Raw genomic sequence first — 24,697 nt, 5'->3', positions numbered from 1 at the left:
CAACATTCACTGATTTTTGAGTCTAATAACACTTGGTGACTTAATGAAGAAGTAGACAGTAGACATTATAGTCATTTATTCTTCCAAGGCACAGCAGATGTGTTGGCAGGATTAGAAGCTATCGGAATACATTCAGGGTGTGAATGGACACATGAAGCACAGACAAAACCACATTCTGTCACTCTACTAGTGAGGGATCGGTGATCCTTGTAGGCCTAAGATTCAAAGTCAATCAACATTCTGTGCTACTGTTTACAGCTCTATTCCCTGACCACTGTGGGAAAGGCTCTCTAGTACTGGTAATGTGAAGAGACTTCAAGCATACACACACATACAAAATTTCAATGTTATTATATTTTCTTAGATACTAAATATGCATAAACTCAAAGCAATACTGTTAAAGGAAACTGCATTCATTGATCTCATTGTTTATGAGTTACTATGAATGATGAGTGACACCAAAGCTTTATGTCACACACTCAGACCAACACGGTTGTCCAGAAAACCTGTTCAAAGAGTCATTCAGAATTACTGAACTGATGGATGGAGAAAATTTTTATGAAACAAAATGTTGAATTAGAGTATTATTGTTTTATGATATTCTGGTTTTTCATTTTTGTTTTGAAGAATTCAGAAATAGTTCAACTGTTAACAAGAACCACGATTAGTACACAAAAGAAGCAACAAAGGAGAAAGTTATTTCTTTTTGCTATCAAGGAAGAAAGTGTTTTGTTGATAATGACCTTGATTTTCAGTTAAGACAATGATTTCTGTGAAAATAAAAGTCCAAACAAAGAACTAAATCACAGTAATAACAGGAACTCCTGTAACTCTTGTTGATGGAGATCAAAACATCTAAATAGATCCTGAATTAGTTGCTGTTACTTTTCTGCACAGTTTAATTAAAAGCTATAAAATATTAACCTCTATTGCAATCAACAAATTCATTGAAAATCACAGATTTTTAAAAAATTATACAATCACTTGTTTCATTTCAACATTTACCTGTAAATCATGACACAATAAAGCAGACAGCAGCCCTGATGATGAACAGGCATTATTTAAAGAAACAAAGCTCCACTATCTGGTGCCAAACAGTCTTTAAAGTGTAAATTTTTAATCGTAAAACAAATAACTATTTACAATAGATAATAAACTCACTGAAAAAAATGAGTTAAAAGTTTCTTTTAAAAGAAGTATTTTTATTGTCACAATTTTCCTTTAGAAAATAGAAAAATCTTCATGCAAAAAATATATACCTGGGACTTGGATAAACTCTTGTAACACAACATACCAAAAATATATATTAAACACTATTTGATTATCCTGCATGATTCAAAAGATAAAGAGAGCTTGATAACAAAGTTGAATTCACTCTAATAAACAAGAGTTGCTCATCTGATGGTTCCTGGTGAACACACTTGAACTACAGTGAAGGACGCTACCTTATTTACCTCCATGTGCAAAACCATGAACTTAACTTTGAGTGGGCTTTTATTTACATGACAATTTTGTTTACCTTCTTGTGATTGTTTCTAACTACTCACTTAATCATAACTGACTTCTCTGGAAAGTGGCCAGGCAGTCTATTTATTACGAGACCTTCTAAATCTGATACTAAAACTTTACTTCGATTCAGAGATATGTTAATATTTACCCGTGACAGGTTGTAATCATTACAAGTGGTGTACAGGGGTGTATTGCACAAACTAAGAAAAAACGTAATAACTACCTAATGACAGGGCAAGAGAGAGAGAGAGAGAGAGAGAGAGAGAGAGAAAGAGAGAGAGAGAGAGAGAGAGAGAGAGAAAGAGAGAGAGAGAGAGAGAGAGAGAGATAAGGGAAGCAGGAGTTTCCAGCTCTACTTCAATCTTTTCTGTGTTGTTTCAAGTGGCTTAAACTTATTTGTGCATTCACATATACTGTCCCATAATAGTCCACAGCTTCAGAGCAGTTTTGTGTCATCTCCATTAAGTCTGTCTACAGTTTCAGTAGTTTACCAGACCTTCCTGTTACATGATCCACAGTAGAAAACAAAAAACCCCGTCCTGGTTTGGGGCTATGCTGCTGAATGACTTCCACATGGGCCTGGGCTGTCAAAACAAAGGACTTGACACATCATGGTAGCTTAATGGGTATTGTCTTTAGAAGGAAAAATAACTTTCAATCTTTAGTGTGTGTTTAAATGTTGATTTAAATAAAGAAAAACCAAAATCCTCCCAGTTGTCCCAGCCATTTTGGGCGGGTCAAGCTGTGCAGTAGGGTGGGCCCATGCCACCTCGGCCCACCCACAGAATCATGCCTGGTGCTAGCGCAAAGTCAAGAGTCCCATGAGCGTCATTTCCTGTTTGTCTTTATTGGTACCAAGGAGTCTTGCGCACCCAACGGAGGGTGAATCCTGCGTCTGTGCGGATCTTGATGGAGGCTGCCTCTGCCTCCCTGACTGTCTCCTTCACTGACTGCATCAGATTCTGGGCATTATGGACCAACATCTCTGTAGCCTGGACAGGGATTGGATGGAAATAAATGGGACACAAATGTATCACTTGTGGAAGATGTCATGTAAAAGTCTTGCATTCAATAACTATCTTGAAAACTATATTATTAGATACTTGTGCAAAGACAAGTCACGACCTTTTTTTTTTTTAATGTGATGGCATTTCTCTTCTAAAGATACTCTACTTAGTACCAGTATTTAAATAATCCACAGAATCAATATCCACTAGAACCTCGAGATACAAGCTGTTTAACATAAGATTTATTTGATATATCAGCAATTGCATCCATATTTTTGCTCGACATTCGGGTATACACCGCTATTTGGCAGATGGAAACAACATCAGCTGAGATCAGATCTCATTGTTTCCCACGTGTTGGCGGATGGATACATCAGCTGAGACCAGATCTCGTGCTCTTTAGAGGAAAGAAAGACATAGCTCGTGTGTGCTCCTGACTTGCTTTTCTTTTCATACGTTATCATTGTTTACATAACTTATATACAATTAATTATGCTCAGGTAAAGTATGCTTGTCTATTGGTTGATTTAAAAAAAAAAAAAAAAAATTGAGAGGAGATTGAGGCTTTTATACAAGGCTGGAACAGGTTAAAATTATTTTGTTATCTTGATTGTTTGGCTTAGGAGCTCAGTCATTGAAAGGATTAAACTGGTATCTTGAGGTTCTACTGTGTACTCTGATTGGCTGTATTTATATGAGACACACAGAGAGAAAAAGTCCCATCAGTGCATTCATACAAATTTGCAGTTGTTTAGGTTCACCTGTTCAGACTCTTCTTCACTGATGTTTGTTCGTCCCAGCATGGTGGCTTTAACAGTAGAGAGGATCTTCAGCTGAGTGCTGATGGTGGGGATTCGTTCACACACCTAAGAAAGGAGAAAATGCACAAGTTATATTTTTATAGAGAATTTTTCAGTATTTATAGTTTAGTTTTTGTGCTTGCCTGTAGGAGATTTGTCCTGATACGCCTGTCAGTGCACTGCTTGGCCACCTCCTTGGCCAGTCTTGTCACCTCATCGGAGGCCTTGGCGATGTCCTTTGCACACTGGATCAGGGCACGCTTGTTTCCACTTCCACCACGCACCAGACGAGACATTTCTGCCATGAGCAGAGCCATCCTTTTGGCTGCTGCTATGATGTCGTTACCCTGGGAAGAGGGAGGAGAGGGGTGGAGGAGGGAGCAGGAAGAGAAAAACATTTAAGCCATTTTCCACATGGTTATATGATTTTCCACATGGTTATATGATTTATTATTTTAGGTACTATGATTGTACCTATAATAATAAATGTAGGATGCTGATAACAGTGATGTTAAACTCTGATGTTAGAGATATGGATAATTTGAATTACCAAAGCAAAACTAACTTTAAAAGACAATAGCTGCATGCAGTGTTTGTGCAAGTTAACACAGGTTCCTGATCCATCATTGATTATCATTCTGAAATTTCTATTCATAGTTCTGGATGGAAACAGTATTGAGGTTTTTTCCTTGCATATCCTGAGGTTAGTACCTGTAAGTGATGTCCGCAGTGATCAGTACACACCCTAAAGCAGCAGCAGGTGACCATACCAGATAGGCAAGCAAGCATTCTAACATTAAAACTACATCACCCAGAAGTCTTTTGGAAACCTTGGCTTCGCAGATTGGCCAGGCAATGAGTGATTGACAATAGGGATAACAGTGCGACAGAGCTTCTGGCTCCTCTTGTAAACCACTTTACCTAATGAAGAGAATAAGGGAGGGGTGCGTGAAGCCAGCACCACTTTATCCATGTGGGGTGTCAAACAAACTTGCCATTCCAGCAGTCCTTGACCTTTAGTACACGACATCAGCACGAACGAGTGTCAAACATGTCTGAGTGTGATCAAACATTAAAAAAAAACAGCAGCCATAGCTGGTTGGAGGTTTCCATGGTAGTGGCAGATGCAGAGCTCATCATTTGCGCAGACAGTTACAGTCGAGGGGTGCTTTTTTTTTCCTTTACGGTGTTCTTGCATGATGCTTTTATTTGTTTGCATGCGCCAATGTGAATATGAATGTGGGGTCACTATCTGACCCCCATCTGATTGTGTGTGCACCCATATGTATGTGCGTGCGCAGACCTTGCTGGACCACTTGCGCGCCTCCTGGTGGAGAGACTGGGCAGCTGCCAGAATGGGTTGATTGACAGGCTGGTTGGACGGCATCATCAGCAGTTCTGGCTCATAGTCATCCTCACCATCAGTAAACTCATCTTCATCATCTACCTCTCTCTCCTCTACTGCCTCCTCATCCTCAGGCTGGATGGGTAGGATGCACGGGGGGAGGGGGGTTGTTGTTTGTTGGAGGAGCAGGGAGGCAAAGGGGTTGGGAGGAGGAGGAAAAAAAGGGAGGCATGTAGAGAAGAAGGGGGGGTGCCAGAGATGGCAGGAGGGAAGGGAGGATGGGAAAAGGGGGCATTTAGTACAGTATGAGAGCACTGGATGGAAGAACAGAAGACAGGTGGGAAGAGGAGGAATTACAGGCGCTGCAAAGGAGCAAAAGAGAGGGGAGTTGAAGCTGCACACACAAGCAAAGATGGGAACAAAGGAGAAAGCTGGTTCGGGAAGGTAGGATGTGGAGGGCTGGCTTTTACTCCACTCTTGCAGTGACTGAGTTGGCAGAGTGTGAAGCATTTACATAACCAAAGAAGGTCTAACTTTAACCTGACCTGGCCGACTTCCTAGTAGTCTAGTCTGAGTCTAGCTATTCGTACACCGTGAATGTGAGTTAGACGAGGTATTTTGTGCAGACTTTCCAAAGACAAGTTAAGCTAAGTCAATATAAGTTGGTGTGGAAAATCTGCTGAGATGGCTAAAAAGAGGAGGATGGTCAAGAGCTTCATAAAGACAGTGAGAGGACATCGTTTGTGCTTAATGGTTATTTTCACAAAATAATTGTCCACATACACAGTCCACAAAAAACCTGGACACACACATACGGAACATAGACCTTAACAGGAATAACACTGGAAAGAATACAAAGATGGAAGAGAGGTTGGATCATCTCTTTTCTCATCTACATCACACATGTAAGTGTGTACGCACCGCTACGTCGCATGCAGCCGACTCTGTCGGATCGCAGTTTCCCTCTGAAATTCTAATCAACCCACTGATCTCCGCATTTCAGTATCAACATGACTTAAGAAAGAACTTGATTCAGAATATTCACTGAGCACATGAGGGTATTTCATCACTACCCTGCTAACGTATTAACCCAAAATTTTATTCATTCTATCATTAATTTAAAAAAAAAGAATTCAGGTTGAGGGAATTAATATGCAAACTGTGAATTTATTTTTCTGTGTGTTTGTGTGGACTGACCTTGCTGGACCACTTGCGTGCCTCGTCATGCAGTTGCCTAGCAGCCACCATCATGGGCTCACTTAGCACCTCTCCAACTTTCTGCTCTGGGAATTCCTCATCCTTCTCCTCAGGAGGAGGGGGTCGAGGCGGGGGCACCTCACCCTCTGGCAGGGGGGGCTTGGGTGGAGCCTGCTCATCACTTACCTGAGGAAAAAGCACCCAGATGTGCACATGAATAAGAACATATTTTAAAAAAGAAACAGGAAGACTTTTGGTTTTGCCCCACCTGTATTTTTGCAGCATCAAGTTGGTACAAGGAAGTGATGAGTCACTCAAAGTCTTAATGAGGATCATAGGAACTATGTTAAATATGTTAAACGTGTTTGGCTGTTCTTACATGAAGCTGGTCCAAGTCAGGTGGTGGAGGAGGGAAATCGGGTTCCTGAGGTTGGAAGGCTTCTCTGACTTTCCCGACTGCAGCCAAGATCCTCAGACAAGAGTCCAAATAGGCTTTTTGCAGACCTGTGGGAGACAGTATGTAAAATAAATGAAGGTTAAACAAACAAACAAACAAACAAAAACAAACAAACATTTGCACAACATCGTCCCGCACCTTTATCTTGAATGTTCCCAGCCACTGCCTTAGCGTCCATCACCATGGGGGAGATGGTGTGTGAGAGGACGTCTGATGCGTGCTTCACTGTGTCTCTGAACCGCGGATCTTCAGAGTTCTCCACTTCCCTCTTAGCCACCAATAGGACCCGATTAGCTCTTCTTGCTATGCTTGTTGCCCCGGCAACAAGCATTTGGGGCTGAACATTCGCCATGGCAACTCGGCATTTGTCGATGTCTTTCTTTATAGCCTCCTCAGAAGCATCTAACAGAGATCTGGTGTCGATAGCCTCATCCACCAGGCCTGAGAGACAAACAAGCAAAGAAATTAAAATCTGTACATCAACTTCTGTTGGTTAAGATAATTTGGTTTATTGATTTGTTGCAGGCCGAATTGATCCATGTCAACAATTTTAAGTAACACAAGAAATGTTGAGAAAACCCTCACTAGTGAGTTTTTCCACATTGTCAATCCACTGGTTCTTCATGGTATCAAAGTGCTCATATGCTGCTTTATTGCCTGGATTCTTTAACAGGATCCGAGCAGCAGAGGTCACCTGGATATTAACATACAGGACATTGACTGTGTAAGCCAGCTAAGAGGGTCATTCATGTCTGCAGTTATGCAAATCAGGGACAGTAAAACAGATGCTAGCAGTGCCTGAGGTGTGAGGTCCCTGGCATGTTTCACAGCAGCATGTATGCCTTCTACTGTGCTCTTATTGGCTGTCCCCACTGCAGCCGCCTTCTCTGCAGTTGCTCCCAACCGACTTGCATGGGCTTCAAAGTTTCCTGCGCGCTCCTCAAACACCTAAAACAAAGATCAGCATATGCACAGTATTTTAGACTTAAAATTTATTACAAGCATAACTTCTGGATGGTGTAGAGCCTCCAGACAGACTTTGTTTACTCACTTCCTCCCTGTTGGGGGCATCAGGTGGAGCAGTTGCAGCTACAGCCAGCAGTTTGATAGGAGTGGTGGTGTCACTGAAAACATCTGATACTTCCTGGGTCATCACCCCCTGCATGTGCTGCCTCAAGTCCTGGTAGAGACAATGAGTGTCCTGTTAGTCCGCTGGGTGGCGCTGTGTACCAATACTTGAATCACAGTTATCGTGCACATTATTCCACATTGGGTATTCATATATCCCTAACACTTCCCCAGGACATTTTTGGAAAATTTTTGATTTATCATTTATCATTCTGTAATGTTTGACTGCACAGCGTAAGTCTGTTTGGACAATAGTGTGTATTCATGACACCACTGAATTACCTTCAGGCTGTCCTGCAGTTGTGCAGCAGTGGCTCGTGCATGAGGAGCCTCAGCCTCACCCCTTCCAGCCATTTCAGCCAAAGATGCCGTCAGAGCCTCCGTTCTATCACAGCGTCCAATCATATCCTGTCTATAAGGGCCTAACAAGCCCCCTGCAAGCCTCCGTCCTTCTCCAACCATTCCCCTGATTGCTGCCTGACCTGGAGAGAGACACAATGCAGAAGTGATTATCTCATCTGGATACCCAATATCTCTGCAGTCCTTAGATAAATAACACGATTGATCCATGTCTAAATGAAGAACCACAACACTTACATGCCCTTATTTGGAGCATAAATAATACATGGCAATAAAAATGGTCTCATATGTCATCAGTAAGATATGCCATTTTTTGTACATGCCGACCCGATGATGACATGATTTATTTTGATGGGTTTTTTTTATGTCTTCTATGAAAGCATGAAGTAGGGAGGTACCTGTGTTCCACTGCAGTATCTCACATTCTGCCCCCAAAGGGAAGCATGTGACAAAAAAATGAAACAACAAAATGACGAAAACAGGAACATCAAAATAGGCATCATTCATAGCATTAAATACAGTAAAATACCACCCAAGCGACTGCATAAGTAAAGTTGTTCATTCAACGGTTCATGCAGGATACCTCAGTGTGGCCAATGGCACAGTCATCTATTTCTACCGTAATTCAGACACTTCAGTAATGGACACTAATTTTGCCGTTTCCTCCTACACCATATTCAGCTCACAAGGAAGGATTTATTTTTGAGCCAAACAAATACACTGTTTTCTCCTGTTCCGCTCACCTATTCCTCTGTCATCCACTCCAGGGTTGTTCACCCAGCGGAGGGCCTGCTCCATCTTGCCCTCCAAGGTGACGGCAGGTTTGGATGGTCTCATGTTGGCCACGGCCCGGTTGGTTTTGGACTGCAGGGTCAGCAATGCTGCTCCAATCTGTTTTGCCAACGCTCGGGCCTCTGGGCTGTCACCTTTACCCCTGGGACAGTAACATCCGGATGATATGAGGTGTAGAGTTCAGCCAATATATGCAGGATTCACACCCATCACATGCTTAAAGTCAGATCCCTCTTAGATGCCACACCAGAGGGAAATACCACCCAAACGAAAGATAAATGGTTTCTGTTACCAGACAGGACTTGGATCAACATCAGGTGACAGGTTCTAGCTCAGGACAATACTTAGTGATGGAAATGTTTATAGTAGTTTAGTTATAATTGATAAATCTAAAGCCAGAACAGTACAACATTATTTACGCATGTCATTTAAATATAAATAAATACCCATCAATGCAAAATTTTTCCAAGGCATAAAAAAAATATGATCCTAAGAATGTTCTTGTGTCCTTGCACAGTCACATCATTCTCCTTTAAAAGTTCAGATCTCTTCCTTTATGGATTTGGATAACAGATAATTCCTTCTGTTTATCTCTTCTTTCCATTTATGGTCAGTACATGCAGCTGAAGTGGAGTCATCCTTCCATGATTCACTGAATTAATGTAAATTTAGTAATGCATCATGTCTAAATTAAACCACCTTGCAAACAGACTAAATCATATCTAAAACAAACATACCAATAACCTTTAACTGGTGGTATTTTCCTCCAAAGTTTACCAAAGTTCGCTCTTCAAATGCTCACTGACCCTCCACATGCATACCATGACCCCATCACCTCATATTCAAACAGTTATAAACCTTATTGTAGGACTGATGCCCATGCCAAGGGTTGAAAGGCAACAACAAATTTTCCAGGCAGGCAATTTATACCATCTATTGGCAGCAAGAGGTTGTAGTTTGAGCCTATAAAAAGAGCGTCTAAGAATTACATAAGGTACTGAAGGGCATCAGTGATCATGCATGTGCTAAAGGTGGGACAGCATACTGTTTACGCAGCTCCACAAGTCTGGCAGTGAGGCCTGCGATCTCATTGATGGAGCGCAGGATGTCGTCTCTTTCTTTGGGGTCTTCGCACAGATCAGCGATGCGTTTGGCTTCTGCTAGTAGCGCTCTGATGTTCTCCTCCCCTTCAGGACCTCCATTTGGATCTGCCAGCCAGGCCTAAAAAATATGCATGCATCTGGTTTAGCTTATCTGATTAAACAGGAAGATTATACCTATGCAGCTGTAACACAGTATTAAGGATAAGAAAAGATTTCTAAATATTTAAGTGAATCATATCATCAAATTGTTCCTCTTATCCACAGTAGCTTAACAATATTGACAGAAACAGGATGAATACAATTTAGAGGGGAAGCACAAATTCTTAGGGAGAGGGTTAATTTAGATTACTGAGCTATTAATGTTTTATCTGACCTGTGCAGCATCCAGCCTTCTGGCAATGGCTTGCTTGGCATTGATTAGAGCCTCCAATCTGCGAGCAGCACTGTCCACTTTGCCAAATAACAAATCTAAGCCCTGTGAGCACTGGGCTGCACGCTGCACACACCCTGGGGTCGGACCCTGGCCTCTGTCATTACAGAAGAAGACTCACAGCTGACACATGAAGACAAAATACACTACATTTACTGTTTAACTCTTCTCTCGCACAGCCACAGTACCTGACTCTTAAATCTGCAATCTGGTCTGTCATTTGTCCCAGAGCTTTCGCAGTAGCCAGTATGTCTTTCCTCTCCTTCCCAGCACACAGCTCTCCAACCTTGCCAGCTTCGTCCAGAATGACTCGTAGAGCGACCTCACCAGGGTCTCCTGGGAATGAGGAAACACCACAGGATCACACAATAGGAAACACTCAAAAAAGTCTGATTGGTTCATCAAGCAGAGAGAATCCTGTTACCTGGTTGTCCATGAGGGTCTTTGAGCCATCCTTTAGCTAGTGCCATCTTTGACTCAATCAAAGCCAGAGATCTCTTCAAGGCCTCCATATCCTGTGAGCAGGACAAAACACAACATTGTGTCTATTATTAGTCTATCTCTTTATTCTTTATACTTACCAATACAGTACATATCCATCACATCTTGACTGTTTCAGTCTGCAATCTTTGGTACCGATGACGTAAGTATTATATAATAAATATATTATAAGTACTTTTATATGGAATAAGATTTAAAAATCGATCACAGACTGTGAAGTCTTAACTTAATTTGCAGTGCTGGTGTCAAACTTTCACATTTATGATATGTCAGGATTTAGCTTGGATCAGTACTGTGACGACACAATGCACTTTCTTCTTGTCTTTGGCTTTAGACGGTATGTGAAAAGATGCAGGTGATCTTTCTGCACAATCACATGACAGCTCTTTCCCCTTCAAGAGTTGTGTTTTTCCCATAGTCAAGGTGAATGGCAATGCTGCCACTCAGTGGATTTACCTGCAGTAACGTCTGCCTACTGTGACATCATGTACCTGTACATAAATAACAGATTGTTTTTGAAAGGAATCATCCCCAAAATTTGTGGTGTAATCTTTATCATTACTTTTGTGTTTTATCAGAATATATAACATTTACCGAAAGGTTAGTCAGTAATTGCACAGCCAAATTTGACTATTTCTTTGTAGGCAACCTGGACGTCATTTTTTTTGTTTATTATAATAATCTAACCTATAAAGCAGTAGTAAATTGTTGACTGACTATGCATACATTCTAAAACATTGTAAAGACAACACTAGCCCTTACTTTCTATTGATTTGTTAAATGGGACCTACAGAAGAATCAAAAGCAAAGGAATAAAAGCCTTTTCCCAGCTCAGAGAACAACCAATAGCTTAAGTGGAACCATTCACTAGAGCCCATCTATTATGGATTGGTCTGGACACCAACCAGCTTACTTCTATAATTCATGTTTTAAGAGGAGGGTTATTGTGTTTCAGTGGTTCCACCACCCACTGCCAGTAAGTGGTCAGCACTGTTTACACACAGAATATGCGGCATGTCCACGGCAAACACACACAAACACAGACAGACAGATCTTTGTCTGAGGTAGCTCTGCGCTGAGAAACATGCAGGATTATATAGGTTAGACTGGTCAAACAGAACCTTACCAGTTCGTGAACTCATGGCACAGGGTCAGTCTGATGTGCCAAAAACATTTCTGATATTTTGTCCAAAAAAACATCTTTATGTGCTGCTGACAGATTTATCACAGTCCCACCACTGACAACAGTAACTGTTAACAAGTTATTTAGCAGATATACGTAAATAACTTTCTGTTTGAGGCCATTTGACTCAAATTGACCTCTGGAGACAAACAGATGCACATCTAACCATAAAGTGATGATGTAAGTGTATTCAACATCCTTACATTAGCTGACGGTCAGTGAATTAAAACACATGATACATTTACTCTTTAGTACCAGCATGACAGATGTATAAGCATGAGGACATGTCTCTCCTTCATCTCTCTCTCGCACACACATACACATGCTAGAGACTGCAGAGGGGGAGAGAAACAGGCTTACCTTCTACAGGGAGGAAAAGAATGGAGGAGGAAGGTAAAGAAAGAAAAAGAAAAAACCAGGAGTTATACTACCGAGCAAAAAGAAAAGTGGATACAGAAAGCAAAGACTGAATTTTTCTGGAGATGCTCTCTGCAAAATAGAGGGATGTGTGAGTGGCTATGTGTATGCAAGCAAAAGTGATTGATTTTAGTTGCTCTTGGGGCGTTCAAGGTATGAGATGAGATGTCAAATGTGCAACACAGGTTATACCTTGTTAGCCCAGGCGTCTTCATCCCACGTGGTGAGCTGCAGAACTCTTATGATTTCATTGATTTCGGTGCTCATCTTCTCAAAGGTGAACCTTCTGTTCCTCTCTGCCTCTTCGATGCCAGCACCTTTACTACTCTTGGTTGTGACAAAAATCTTTACAGCTGAGGACGTATTTAAGATTAGAAATTATAAGAGAATAAAGATTCATCAGTTCTAACTATCATTTATTGCAAAAACAGAAGAAATACTGATTAGTTCAGGTCAGTTAGAGGTAGTTTTCTGTTAGCTGACATCTAGGAGATGTGGCTGATTTACACAACTGGAAGACTAAAGCAATGCGAACGTTAATTAGAGGTGAAGTCTGGCAATAAAGTCCAATATATTATATTTTCACGAGCTAGTTGTTAACATTGTCACCCTATGCTGGACAATTTAGGACAGAGCTTTTTCACTGAAAGCAGCTAGATCCTACAGCACAAAATGTGTCTTAACCAAAATGGGATGTGCTTATTTTATCCTGTCTCTGTATTAAATAAATCAAAGAAGGAAATAAAGAAAGTAAAGCTGTCCATGAAGATGAAAACTGTGGATACGATGGAACTCCAACAGAGAGACCTGGCAATAAGTATTGTTCCAAACATGTTGACATTTACATGCTTTCTAACACAGTCTCTCAGGCATCCTCTTCTTCACTGTTGAACTATGCAGCATGAATGACATGCAGTCAGACCCACCTCCCCAGCGTCTAATGACTTTAATTATCAGCGTTGCTATAACAACTAATGAATGCTCAGTGACCTGCAATGTAGTTAGCCCACACACAGTCGTGCATACACACCGGATATCAGAACAGGAAGCAGCTCCTTGACAGTGTTCATGGAGTTGACCAGCATCTGTCTGTGCTCCTGGTGAGTCAGCTCCTGCTGCCTCTCATCAATCATCTTTGACATTTTGGTCATCCCTGAGGAAATGAAGGAAAGGAGGAGAGAACTGGTAGTGCTGTGAAAGTTGCGGGTTATCAAACTCAGGCCATCCAGCAGGAGACTGGAGTTGGAAGCTTGTGTTGGGCATCACACAGTTTTATCTATGCTCCAACAATCATTGTACCATTGAGTATCTTCTCCCAGTGAGTGTTTCCAACACATCCAAATAGATCATTACCTCACGAGCGACTGATCTCGTACAATGAAAGCATCAGTCAAGTGTGGGAAAACCTTGGCATCAGTTTTCCACTGGCTCATTATGCCACCGTGCACTGACAACACAACTGACCTTTTGCCTTAGATGATAAATAGCCTGTTTCTTGTTCCGCTCTCCTGCCAGAGAAAAACCTCTGATCCTGAATCACTGCATCTTTTTGTCAAAGGAGTGTTTGGTAAATTACTTTTTTATCATGACAGTTGTTTTAACACAGACATAGTAGACCAAGATCAAATGCGAGGTTCAGGTTGTGGGGACAATCTAGGAACAAACAAAGTATCAGTTTCATCAATACCAAATGCTACTAAGCATCTGAGGTATTCCTGCTGGTGTCAAATATTAAGACCCCAGTAATCACCAAGGCAGAGTTTTAACTTAGCCAGTCGTTCTGAGGACTCCAGATCAATTGACTTTTGAGATTAGTAGGATTTATGTAAACTTAAGATATAAAGCTGTAACAAAGTAATTATTTTTTTTGCAAATTGGTCAGTTCATTATTAATTGCTAGAAAGATTAAGACTACATGTGGATCTTTTCATTGTGAAAGAATTTAAATATAGGCATGGCGTGTTAGCAGGAATATAATTTTGGGAGATAATGTTCAGCTTTATGGGAAATTTGCCTTCTCGTACAGACTAGTTTAAAATCATTTATCTTGGATTGGTGAAGTTTAGCTTCATTGAGATATCATAAACAATGTTGTAAACATCAAATTGTAGCTATTTTATTGTTTTAAACATCCAACAATACAGTTGTGTCACTTCAAATATACTTTTGTTGATGTAAATATCGACCACGTGTTTGCTTAACAAAGTTCACCTGGAGGTGAATTATAGTCTTGACAGGCAGATGGACAGACGGACAGAAAGTAAAAAAGAAAAAAGACAAAGAAAGAAAGATTTTTCATTTTTGCAAAAACACTGTAATCGCATTCAAACATTTTACAATTTTACATTAGATGAAAGCACTACAGTGCTTCAGAAGAAGAAGAAGATTTTTTTGCACAAAACTTCAATCACATTCAGAACATTTTACAATTGTTCATTAGATGAAAGAACTAAAGTGCTTCAAAAACACTAAAAACCAATAAATGAAAGGAAATACAATTTAAAAATTAGTGCATTATATCAGGAAGTTTGCAAAAATGAGTTGATCATAAGAAAGAAAGAAAGAAAGAAAGAAAGAAAGAAAGAAAGAAAGAAAGAAAGAAAGAAACAAAGAACGATGTCTCCTGCTGACCTGGTCCAAGGTTCTTGGTGTAAGTGATGAGGTCCTCCATGGTCTCTACCACCTCAGCCACCGCCAGGTACTCCAGGATACCTTTGCACACACGGATTATTTTACGGACCTGAGGCAGGCACAGAAAAAAAACAGATGTGGAATGAACACCGAGTGAAACATAGATGATATTTGTGATTTAAAAAAAACAACAAATTAACTGCTTACACAAACTTTTTTTTTAACACAACATTGAAGTTTCTCTGTTGTTCTTTGGGCTGTCTTTGTGTGTGTGTGTGTGTGTGTGTGTGTGTGTGTGTGTGTGTGTGTGTGTGTGTGTGTGTGCGTGTGTGTGTGCGTGTGTGCGTGCGTGCGTGCGTGTGTGTGTGCGTGTGTGTGCTGTACTGTCTTATGATGTACATCTTGTGACTGAGAGAAGGCTTTTTTAAAATGAGGCTAGTGATGAGACATGGTGAGCATCATCATGTGTTCAGTGTGACTCCATTTATGGTGCTGCCATCAAACATCCAATACACACACACACACACACACATGCACGCACGCGCGCACACACACACACACACACACACACACACACACACACACGTTCAGAAACACAAATACCTTGCAGAGACCTTCACTGCATTAACACTTTCCCTACTCAGAGAGATTACAACTGAATGCCTGACCCAAACCTTACACTAACTACTGTTGATCCTGTCCTAACTTAATAGAAAACACACACACACACACACACACACACACACACACACACACACACACACACACACACACACACACACACACACACACACACACACACACACACACACACACACACACACACACACACACACACACACACACACACACACACACACACACACCCTGAGTTATGACAGAGTAAAGTCATTTGATCTCACTTATTAGATCAGGATGCATTTGAGACTCCATTACGGAGTCGAAGCTGAGTTCCTCCTTCCTCAGTTCTTCTATATAAAGCTTTACTTCCGTGAAAGATACCACACCTCTGAAGTAAAAGGGATTCATAGGTCACACACATACATTTCAATAGGAAAACAGAAATACACACACATACACACACACACACACCTCAGCCTCATCAAACGTCAGGAGCAGGTCAGACGTTCCCGACAGTATCCCTCTGGATCCATCGATCAGGTAATCTCGTGCGGGAACAGAGTATGGATCAGCCTTTAGCATCTGAGACGCCTGGATGAGCTTCGAACAGGAGTTCTCCACTCTGAGAAAACAGAGTCAGGTTAGGTTAAAACGAGTCAGGCTAAAATGAGCTGTAGGGATTCAATAGAGAAAATACATCGACCAATAATTGGTTAAGTGCCTTGCTAATCTCACATCTATCAAAGAAAACCATTTGCTGCTTAGTTAATGAAGCTGCTCCCCTGCTATCAACTGATGATGACAAGGCTGTTACAAGGCACAAGTGTGTTCGCCTCTATTAAAAGAACAAAAAAAATCCTTTATGTCCTCGTAGGTCAATCTGTAAATCAGTTTGTTTGCAGTAACATTTCACAAAATAAGTATTCTTTTGTGGGTTTTTGATGATCAATAATAAGTTCAACTTAGAGAAAGTGATGGATTTTAATAGCACTTGAATAAAGCTAAGTCCCTCCTCTTTCTGACCCCCTTGGTCAGGGTATCGATGGCTGCTGTTTCGTCTATATTTAGACTAGTTCACATTCTCACACGCCTCCCTTCTAAGCCTTGTGAGTACGATTTATGGTGTAATTCCCTGTGTGTGTGAGAGTGTATCTGATCAGAAAAAGGTCAAACATTCAATGAAAGTAAAGAAAATCACACAAACATAAGTAAAAACGCAACACACACAGGCATTGATGTTCGAGTCATGGAACTACTGAGTAGCTGAGTCTCGGCCAGTAAACAGGACTCGAGTCAGCCCTTTAAATGCAAGCCGGAAAATGACAAGCAGCCTTACAGAGGCTTGGATGCTGGATGCAGTCGACCGGTCGTGGTCTCAGAAGTGGCTCTTTGTTGCAACTGGGAACGCAGCCACATTTCCTGACATTAAAATCCTCTTTTGAACAAGTTCTCTGTGTGGTGAGATGAAGTGGTTCATATCCATAATTTGGATTCTGTATTTTCGTGAGGGGCTGTGGGTGCGAGAGTAAAGGAGGGCAGTGCAGAAGCAGACTTACTTAATGAATGCAGGAGGCATGTCTCTCTTCATCACCTGGTCCTCTGTGGTTTGAACTGTCTCCTTCCCCACCTGTAGCACACATGGATGCACCAGTTATATTATCAATAACCACAAGAAGACAGGAAATAATGTTCAAGTGTGTACTATTAATAGTTTAAAGGGTGAATGGGTGTATATCATACCTATTTGAACCATGCATGCGTATCATATCTTTAGCGCTGTAAGGGGGAACAGCTTGGTCGACTCGGCCACCTGTTTTTCTGCACAAGGCAGGTTGCAGTGAAAAACTCTTGACCTAACTTGACCTAACTCTCAAGTGCAAGAATCTATATGTGTCCATGTCCTGGAGGTGTTTAGTGCTGATTTCATTTAGTCATCAGTCTATATCCAAAAAATGTTTTTCCTTCAAATTAAATCAAGCACAAATGATATTCAACAGTCAGGAAAGCTAAATGCATTTTCATTTTACTGAGCAAACTGAACCTGACAGTCATGACTCTGTGCATTGATTTTCCAATAAAAGCTACTTGACTTTCTCCTCCATCTGTCCCCCACCATGTTTTCTGTCTGAATGTGATCCAAAACTCTATTTTCATGCTCTAAAATTATGTTCAACCAACGATTACTAAAATTTTCGCTCCACATACAAAAAAAAAAAAAAATGTCATAGTTGTGAACTTGTATTTTGGACTTGTGTCAACAGTGCAGGTATTCCAAGTGCAGGTTTTTACAGATTCACCCATTCCCACAAACATTCATTCACCTATTGCTGAAGCAGCCATTCAAGCAGGGCCATCCTTTTCACCCAGACCAATACAGCTCTTCCTATCCCTCACGCTACAACCATATTTCACCCTGACACACACTCACACAACTGATGGAACAGCCATTAGGGTTCCTTTTCCTGAGCTGTTTCTTCGGCTTTCTCGGATCACTGGGATTGCAATAGTCTACCCCACGAGAGGAGAGGAGACTCCGGATGTGCCGCCAGTGCATCGCATTATTATTATTATTATTATTATTACTATTATTATTATTATTGTTACAGTGCTTTATAATATACCAAGCGTGTAAAATATACATAAATAGAAGAATAAAACAGATCATCATGAGGAATAAAAGAGGAATGAAACTAAAACCATGAATGACTAAACCCTACAAGTAAATTACAAGGAAACATTTTAAAATAAATAATTAAAATGAGCACTTCAAGACTTGATATGACATCAGAAATACAGCCTCATCCAGTTAAAATTATACGAAGACCTGAAAAACGTAAGTCATAGGAAAGCCTTTGGATAAACATGAGTCTTTCAGTGACTTTTAGCAATGAAGAGTTCCTCCAGCAGGTCATTCCACAGCTGGGGAGTTCTACAGCAAATTTTAGCCTCAGAATCACGGGATGTCACCAGCTTCAAACCACAGAAACAAAAATTTGGATTTTTGTTTCACTAATGTGTGCATTATAAAACATCTCTTACTAAGAAGAGGCCAATCAAACCTCAAACACTAAATCTTCAGAGGGCAAAGAGGAAAATAAAGTAATGAATTATCACAAATACTACAAAGACATCAAAATGCATATGATTACATTATCTGGAGGCTTCAATGTGTTTTGATTTCCCTTGTTTATAGAACGCAGTGAGATTCCCAACTCTTACATGTGGGGAATGCAGCTTGACAAGCAGAGCACCCCCTGAGAGAATGTACCGAGTCACATCAGGTGACTGCTCAGAGAGTTCAAGAGTTTCCTGTAAACAGCAATGCTTGGTATTGATTATACAATACATAATTAATGAACAGATAAGTGGTGCGCTAGACAAACAAGGTGTAATGTGTCTGTCATTGTGTAGCATGAACACTGCCTCAGCACAAAAGTCCCATCAGGTTAAATCAGACCTTGCTTAGATCCAGTGTTGTGGGTCCAGCGTTCTCTTTTCAGCCCTGCTGTAACTCTCCAGGTAATATCTTCACAGTCTGTCAATAACTTTTTTAGTAATCAAGGTAAAAGTCAAACTACTGTACTTATGGTTTTCAACGACAGTGACAACATAACTACAACATCTACAGTTCAGAGTTCCAGCGTGACCCTCATCTGTCTTGCTTCTTTCCCCTTTCTATTGTCTGCTTTTCTAAAAAAAAAAGTGATACCTCTAAAATGATTGTTCATGTTAATCAGTGAATCATTAAAGTGAAACATTTAAGACAAGTAAAGCTTACAATCACTATTACTAGGACCCTAAATATTTAAGTACAGTAATAAAAATTCACAACAATAACTATTTTCTTGAGAGAGTAAGTTAAGTATCCTACACATTAGATAAACTAAAACCTTGAATTTTTACAGCTGCATTGTTTTCCAACAGTGACATATTTATTCATCTAGAAGACATGAAGCAACAGTACCATATCTTTGGAGTTGGGGTTGAGTCATCAGATGAATGCTAACGCTAAAAATCCCTTCTCGTATCTCAGAGAAGTGTACCGGTATATTGTTTTACGGTAACCTGTTGTTTGTGTGAGATATTATCATTAAAACATCCACCTGCTTTTGCTGCAGGCCACAAAACCAACGACAGGAGCTGGACCGTGTTAAAATAAATGAAACAGGAACTCTATATAAGAAAGAAAAAATCTATTACAGATTTAAGAAATACTGAGAAGGCGAGGGGTTGGGTGGACACACAGCCGGAAATCCACCCAGGCTCTGCCAATGAGAAGACACGGCTCGTATTTACATGCAGGAGCAGGTTGACAACAGTTGGTGGGGAGGTGGGGTTGGAGGGGGTGGGGGGGTGATGAGCCTAGGCAGAGTCAGACACACTTTCCCTCTCTCTGAGACTTCTGTCATCTGACTGAAAGTGGCTGTTCCTCCTCTGCTCCCTGTCCCTCCCCACTCAGAGGCATCACCCCCGCTTCACAGTGACAGTCCTCACTCATCTCTCCTCCCCTGTCTGCTGTGTTCTTACAGGGTGCGGTTACTCCACTCAACAGTAAATCTATTTATTCCTTCCACCCCCTCCCCCAGACATACCCAAGATCTATGTTGACTCCTTCAGGAGCAGATACTTCACAAACTCTGCTGAGGCAGCTCTGTCATCGGTGCGACTCCAGCAAGCTCACGCTTTCAGCAAACTACAGCAGCCAGATCCTTCAGATCTTTAGCCCAATCGGCGTCAGCCCATGTGTTCATTCGGATTGAGAGACACCATCTTGTGTGTATCTCAATGTCTAAGTGACCTAGATTTGAAGTGCCCCCCACAGCCAGTTCACCCTGGATGGGGCTAACAGTGTAATTGTATCAGTGTGCAGTGGGACTCTTGTGGTAATGATGGCATGTAGCTGTATACTGTTTTATATCTCATGTGAATAAGCCTTCTAAAATAAAGCGTATGCTGTCAGAAGTCAGTGTATTTGAGCTTTTGGTGTCCTTTACATCCAATTAAGTTTATCTGCCCAGCAACCACTCAAGTGCTGATTTTACAAGAGTCTGTTCAAGAGCCCCCGCTGTGAGCTCATTCAGCACCTTCTTGACACTCACTTCTAGCCTCTCCCTCCACTCCAGTGATCGACAGCATCAACACTCATCATTTATTCTTCAACCACATATGAAGGTATTTAATTAATTTTACACACCAACACTGAAATAGTGAAAATTACAAAAATATGGGAGCTGAGAGAACTGAAGATGTGTATGTCACAATTTTCTATTCATTCTCCTTATATCAAAGCAGGGAGTGTCACCAGAGAGGAAAAACAAGAGTTTCACTTCAACCCATCCAACACAGATATGTAACAGTGGCAGAATATATTTATCTCATACTTTTGGTGGTGTGCTATGGAGGGTTTGGTGATATTCAAACATAACCCAAAATTGAAACTGTGCATTTTTTATATGTGAAGTCCAGCACCCATGAAAGAAAACTGCCTCTGTGGCCCGATGCTGGGGGCTGCTGGTTTAGAATGGTTGCACTAAAGTTTCTCCATCCTAACAACATACTGTCTGTCTGACACCCTTTCAATGTCACCGTGTTGTTAGTGCTCATCACTCTCTGTAGCCTCGCATCACAACCATCTGAGACCTAGTGACGTGCCTGAGGCTGCTATTAGCCTCCTTCTGCTCAATGTCTGGATGGATCCACTGAATAGATCAACAAAGACAGGCAGAGAAAGAGACGCCTTGAGAAGTGTCCCTATTAGCAATGGAATATCAAGAGCTTTTCTCATTTAAAGGGGATTTTTCACTCAGACACACAACTGCAAAGCCCTTTTCATTATCAGTTAATGAGAGGTTAATCAAAACTATCTACTGCAGTGTGACAACCACATCCACATCACTCTGAAACTGTTGGAATGGACAGATCACACTCAAAGTGTGTGTGTCTGGATGAAATGTCCTTTTTAAACTTCTGAGTTGGTTTAGTAATTATCTACCAAAACACACAATAATAATAATAACAACAACAATAATAATAATAATAACAGTAACAACAACAGCAATAATAATAATAATAACGCAAACATACAGTGCATTATATATGGAAGTATACACAAATTATTTGTGTGCAAAAGTTAAACTAGTGTGAATACATATGAATGACTGCTTAAATAATCGTTTAAACCAAACCCATTTTTCCTCCTTGCAGTCCTCCTGATGGAGCCCTACACTTAATGAGGAATGTGAGTATAATATCATAAAACACATTGACCCAACATTTGATGCTGTTCATGTAACTCCAGCCAGAGAGTTGATCCCTTCCAGTCAATAATTATATTCTCTACCATTATCTAACCTAAAACACAGTCCTGGTGAACAACTTACAAACACAAAGACACAACAGAACACAGTGGAGGCCTGTTTGCAGAGCGTTGACAGCTCTGCAGTTCTGCCACACAAACTGAAGCATCAGTTTCTGTGACATTGTAATCAAGTTTGCTCCTTCGAGTGTGACCTTCCACACTCTGATACACTCTGGCTCAAATTAACATGCAGACAGCTTCTTTCCTCGCTATCGGAGTTGATGATTAACGCATAAACATTTGAGTTCCCTTTTGTCTGTGGCTGATGTCCTATGAGTGAGTGAATCTATCTCACACGAGCATCATCAAAAAACAAAAAGCCCTCAGGAGCTTTAATGATGTGGCCCGCATTGATTTTTCTAGTCAGTGCATACACAGCATACCAGAGGCTGAGTGAGCTCTGCTTCCATAGAGGAGGTGGAATGGGGAAAGGTTTGGTGAGTGACTGCAGAAGTTTGGAATAAAAAGGAAGTTATGAGATGAAGGGAAGAGATGGAAGTCTGATAAATACCAAGGAACATATTCTCTGTGGGTGATATTAGAATGAATGGTTTGAGTTTCTTAGATCCACTGCTCTACAAACTAGAAATTCTGCAATAATTGACTCAGTCTAATGAAGATGAGACTTTACCTCTGGGTACGCAAGGGAGGGAGAGAAAGGGGGGGGGGGTATTAGCGGTAAAATCTGCTCATTCAATCACCACTCGTTTCTTCAGTCCTACAAACTTCATTTGTTGGTGGAGCGGGTTGATGTTGGTCTCTGGTGGGGTGGCTGTGCTGCGTGCGCCATGACGCGCTCCGAGGCGCACAGAGACACCAGCGGGAGCAGGTGAACCGTGGCAGGTCTCATTTTAATGGCCATCAAAGATCAAGATAGGGTTTCCACATATCAATCTGAGCAGTGCAGACGACTCTGCTCTTCTGATTCATGACACTGACTGAATAAAGGCTATAGATATAACCCTTGCACCACGTTGCCGCCGAGCGGGTTTTTTTTGGAAGTTTTTGGTGGTAAATGTGACCGGATGCGGGACTTTCACGTTGTGTTGTAGCGAATCCAAGCCTGGATGACAACTCACCCGCACAAGGTTGCTGACTGCCGCCTGCACCGCGGCCACCGGCACCGTGAGGTCCGGGATGGCTTTCCCGTCCACCTCCCCCTCCTCATGCATGATGACCAGGTGAGAGATCTGCTGAGCCACCGGCTCCAGGATACTCTCGATTGTCTTGGTATGAAACACCGGCATGGTGGATCACTTTTACCGCAGCCCTGACAGGAGAAAGGCGGCTGGTTGAGGATCCCTTCTCTCTCTCCTCCGTCCGTCACCGACACCAGTAGGAGGACTAATCCTGAGTTCTCCGTCCAGCCCTGGGACCAAACCGTCTCCCCTTCTCCCCTCCCGGTGTGGTAGGCACCCTGGTAAAGGCTGGACTCAGACAGTCGGTGTCCTCCGGTGGGGGGCGACCCGAATCGTGACAGAAGGAATCACCGCCCTCCGCCCAGTCGCAGGGAGGGAATACAGCTGCCAAGCGGGTTGGTGCTGCTGAGCACTGACGCCCCCCCCCCCCACGCACATGCACACATCATACACACACACACACAGATCATGGATATACTCGTGTGTGTGTGTGTGTGTGTGTGTGTGTGTGTGTGTGTGTGTGTGTGTGTGTGTGTGTGTGTGTGTGTGTGAGAGAGAGAGCTTCATAAATGACGTCATGCATGTCAGTGGTCCCAAAAAGGAAAGTGCTGGGGTAACTTGATGGGAAGACATTATGATAAGATATTAGAGTAGATCTGGAAGGAGGTTAACATCTAGGAGGGGCTGTAAACGTGTTTGGAGCCTATATAGAGTACAGGGCTGTCACATCACTGGAGATGGATGCATGAGGAACCACACAGGTATTTTTGAAGAAACCTGGTGGTGTTTTTCATAAAGCTTTCGACATATGATCTATGTTCATTTAGTAGGTGGGTCAGGAGTTCACGTCTCCGGGCCTGAATGTCCAGGTCTAAATAAAGACAGAGGATTCAGCTTGCTGCTGCTGGCTGTGGCTGAGAAAAGGAGTCTCTCCTGCAGACACACACACACACACACACACTTACAGATCCTCTCTGCACCCACAGGCGTTTTTACAAATGATGGACATCTGTTCCACCGGGTTTTAAATCAACCGGGTTGCTCTGAAAAATCCAATTCATTCAGTACAGTATTATGACTGTGTGTGTGTGTGTGTGTGTGTGTGTGTGTGTGTGTGTGTGTGTGTGTGTGTGTATGCACGTCTCCTCTCCTCTCCATCTCCTCTCCATCTCCTCTCCTTAAAGAGGAGTAACACTGGTACTGTACTTGCAGCATCTCACATCCATATATGGTTTGAGGAGAGTAGAGGATCAGTAAAGTAAACTGGTGTAGGGGGATGATAGAGTGGGTTGAGGACAAACTGTGATTGGCTCCAGCGGTGCTGCTGTGAAGTTTCTGTGTATGTGGACTTGTCCAAACAAACTAAGATGTAACGCAGTCCAGCAGGTTGCTTGGAGAGGTTTTGAAGCATGCTCTCAGTAATGACGTGATGACCATTTGGATTGTGTTTGTCTAATGCAGCAAAGACAAATTCAACATCATTTATCTTAAGCCTGCTGCTGTTTTTCTGTAAACCCATTTGCTCTGGCCGATTGTTCGTAATGATTGGGACGCGTTGCTTGGCATTCTTGTGGCATTTCTCTTTTTTTTGGAAAGGTGTAGGTGTTAGACATATGTAGAATTCGACAGCGAGGTGTGAGTCCGTGTCCAAATGAACATGTAAACACTTCACACTGAGACTGGGAAACAGAATTTGTCTGGCAAGTTACAACCATTAGC

The 24,697-nt window shown here is 41.7% G+C and overlaps 1 protein-coding gene across 2 annotated transcripts; it reads right to left on the bottom strand.

Annotated features, from left to right (window-relative positions):
- Positions 1 to 61: 61 nt before the first annotated feature.
- Positions 62 to 23,302, bottom strand: LOC137603302 (vinculin-like). 2 transcript variants are annotated; one of them, XM_068326569.1, is made up of 22 exons: positions 22,919 to 23,302; positions 17,038 to 17,108; positions 15,953 to 16,103; positions 14,861 to 14,969; positions 13,260 to 13,382; positions 12,422 to 12,582; positions 10,553 to 10,643; positions 10,317 to 10,464; positions 10,072 to 10,225; positions 9,641 to 9,816; positions 8,547 to 8,737; positions 7,726 to 7,925; positions 7,367 to 7,495; positions 7,114 to 7,263; positions 6,901 to 7,009; positions 6,454 to 6,756; positions 6,238 to 6,362; positions 5,859 to 6,044; positions 4,620 to 4,796; positions 3,460 to 3,663; positions 3,278 to 3,382; positions 62 to 2,501 (listed from the first exon to the last, which is right to left on the bottom strand). In XM_068326569.1, the coding sequence occupies exons 1-22, from the start codon at positions 23,084 to 23,086 to the stop codon at positions 2,355 to 2,357; spliced, it is 3,378 nt and encodes a 1,125-aa protein (XP_068182670.1). In that variant the 5' UTR covers positions 23,087 to 23,302; the 3' UTR covers positions 62 to 2,354. The 2 variants fall into 2 exon arrangements, with proteins under 2 accessions (XP_068182670.1, XP_068182671.1); XM_068326570.1 differs by lacking the exon at positions 4,620 to 4,796.
- Between the last annotated feature and the right edge of the window lie 1,395 nt (positions 23,303 to 24,697).

Source organism: Antennarius striatus, chromosome 11 (assembly GCF_040054535.1).
Source record: "Antennarius striatus isolate MH-2024 chromosome 11, ASM4005453v1, whole genome shotgun sequence".
Classification (NCBI taxonomy): Eukaryota; Metazoa; Chordata; class Actinopteri; order Lophiiformes; family Antennariidae; genus Antennarius; species Antennarius striatus.
This window is presented reverse-complemented; position numbering and strand designations above follow the sequence as displayed.

Bases quoted from the DNA above. Each gene is read 5' to 3' on its own strand.
- LOC137603302 (XM_068326569.1), bottom strand. From the start codon at position 23,086: ATGCCGGTGTTTCATACCAAGACAATCGAGAGTATCCTGGAGCCGGTG. The intron at 10,465-10,552 runs GTAACAGGATTC...CCTCATTCCCAG, and splicing joins AGACCCTCATGGACAACCAG to GAGACCCTGGTGAGGTCGCT. The intron at 8,738-9,640 runs GTATGCTGTCCC...TTACTGTCCCAG, and splicing joins CTTGTGGAGCTGCGTAAACA to GGGTAAAGGTGACAGCCCAG.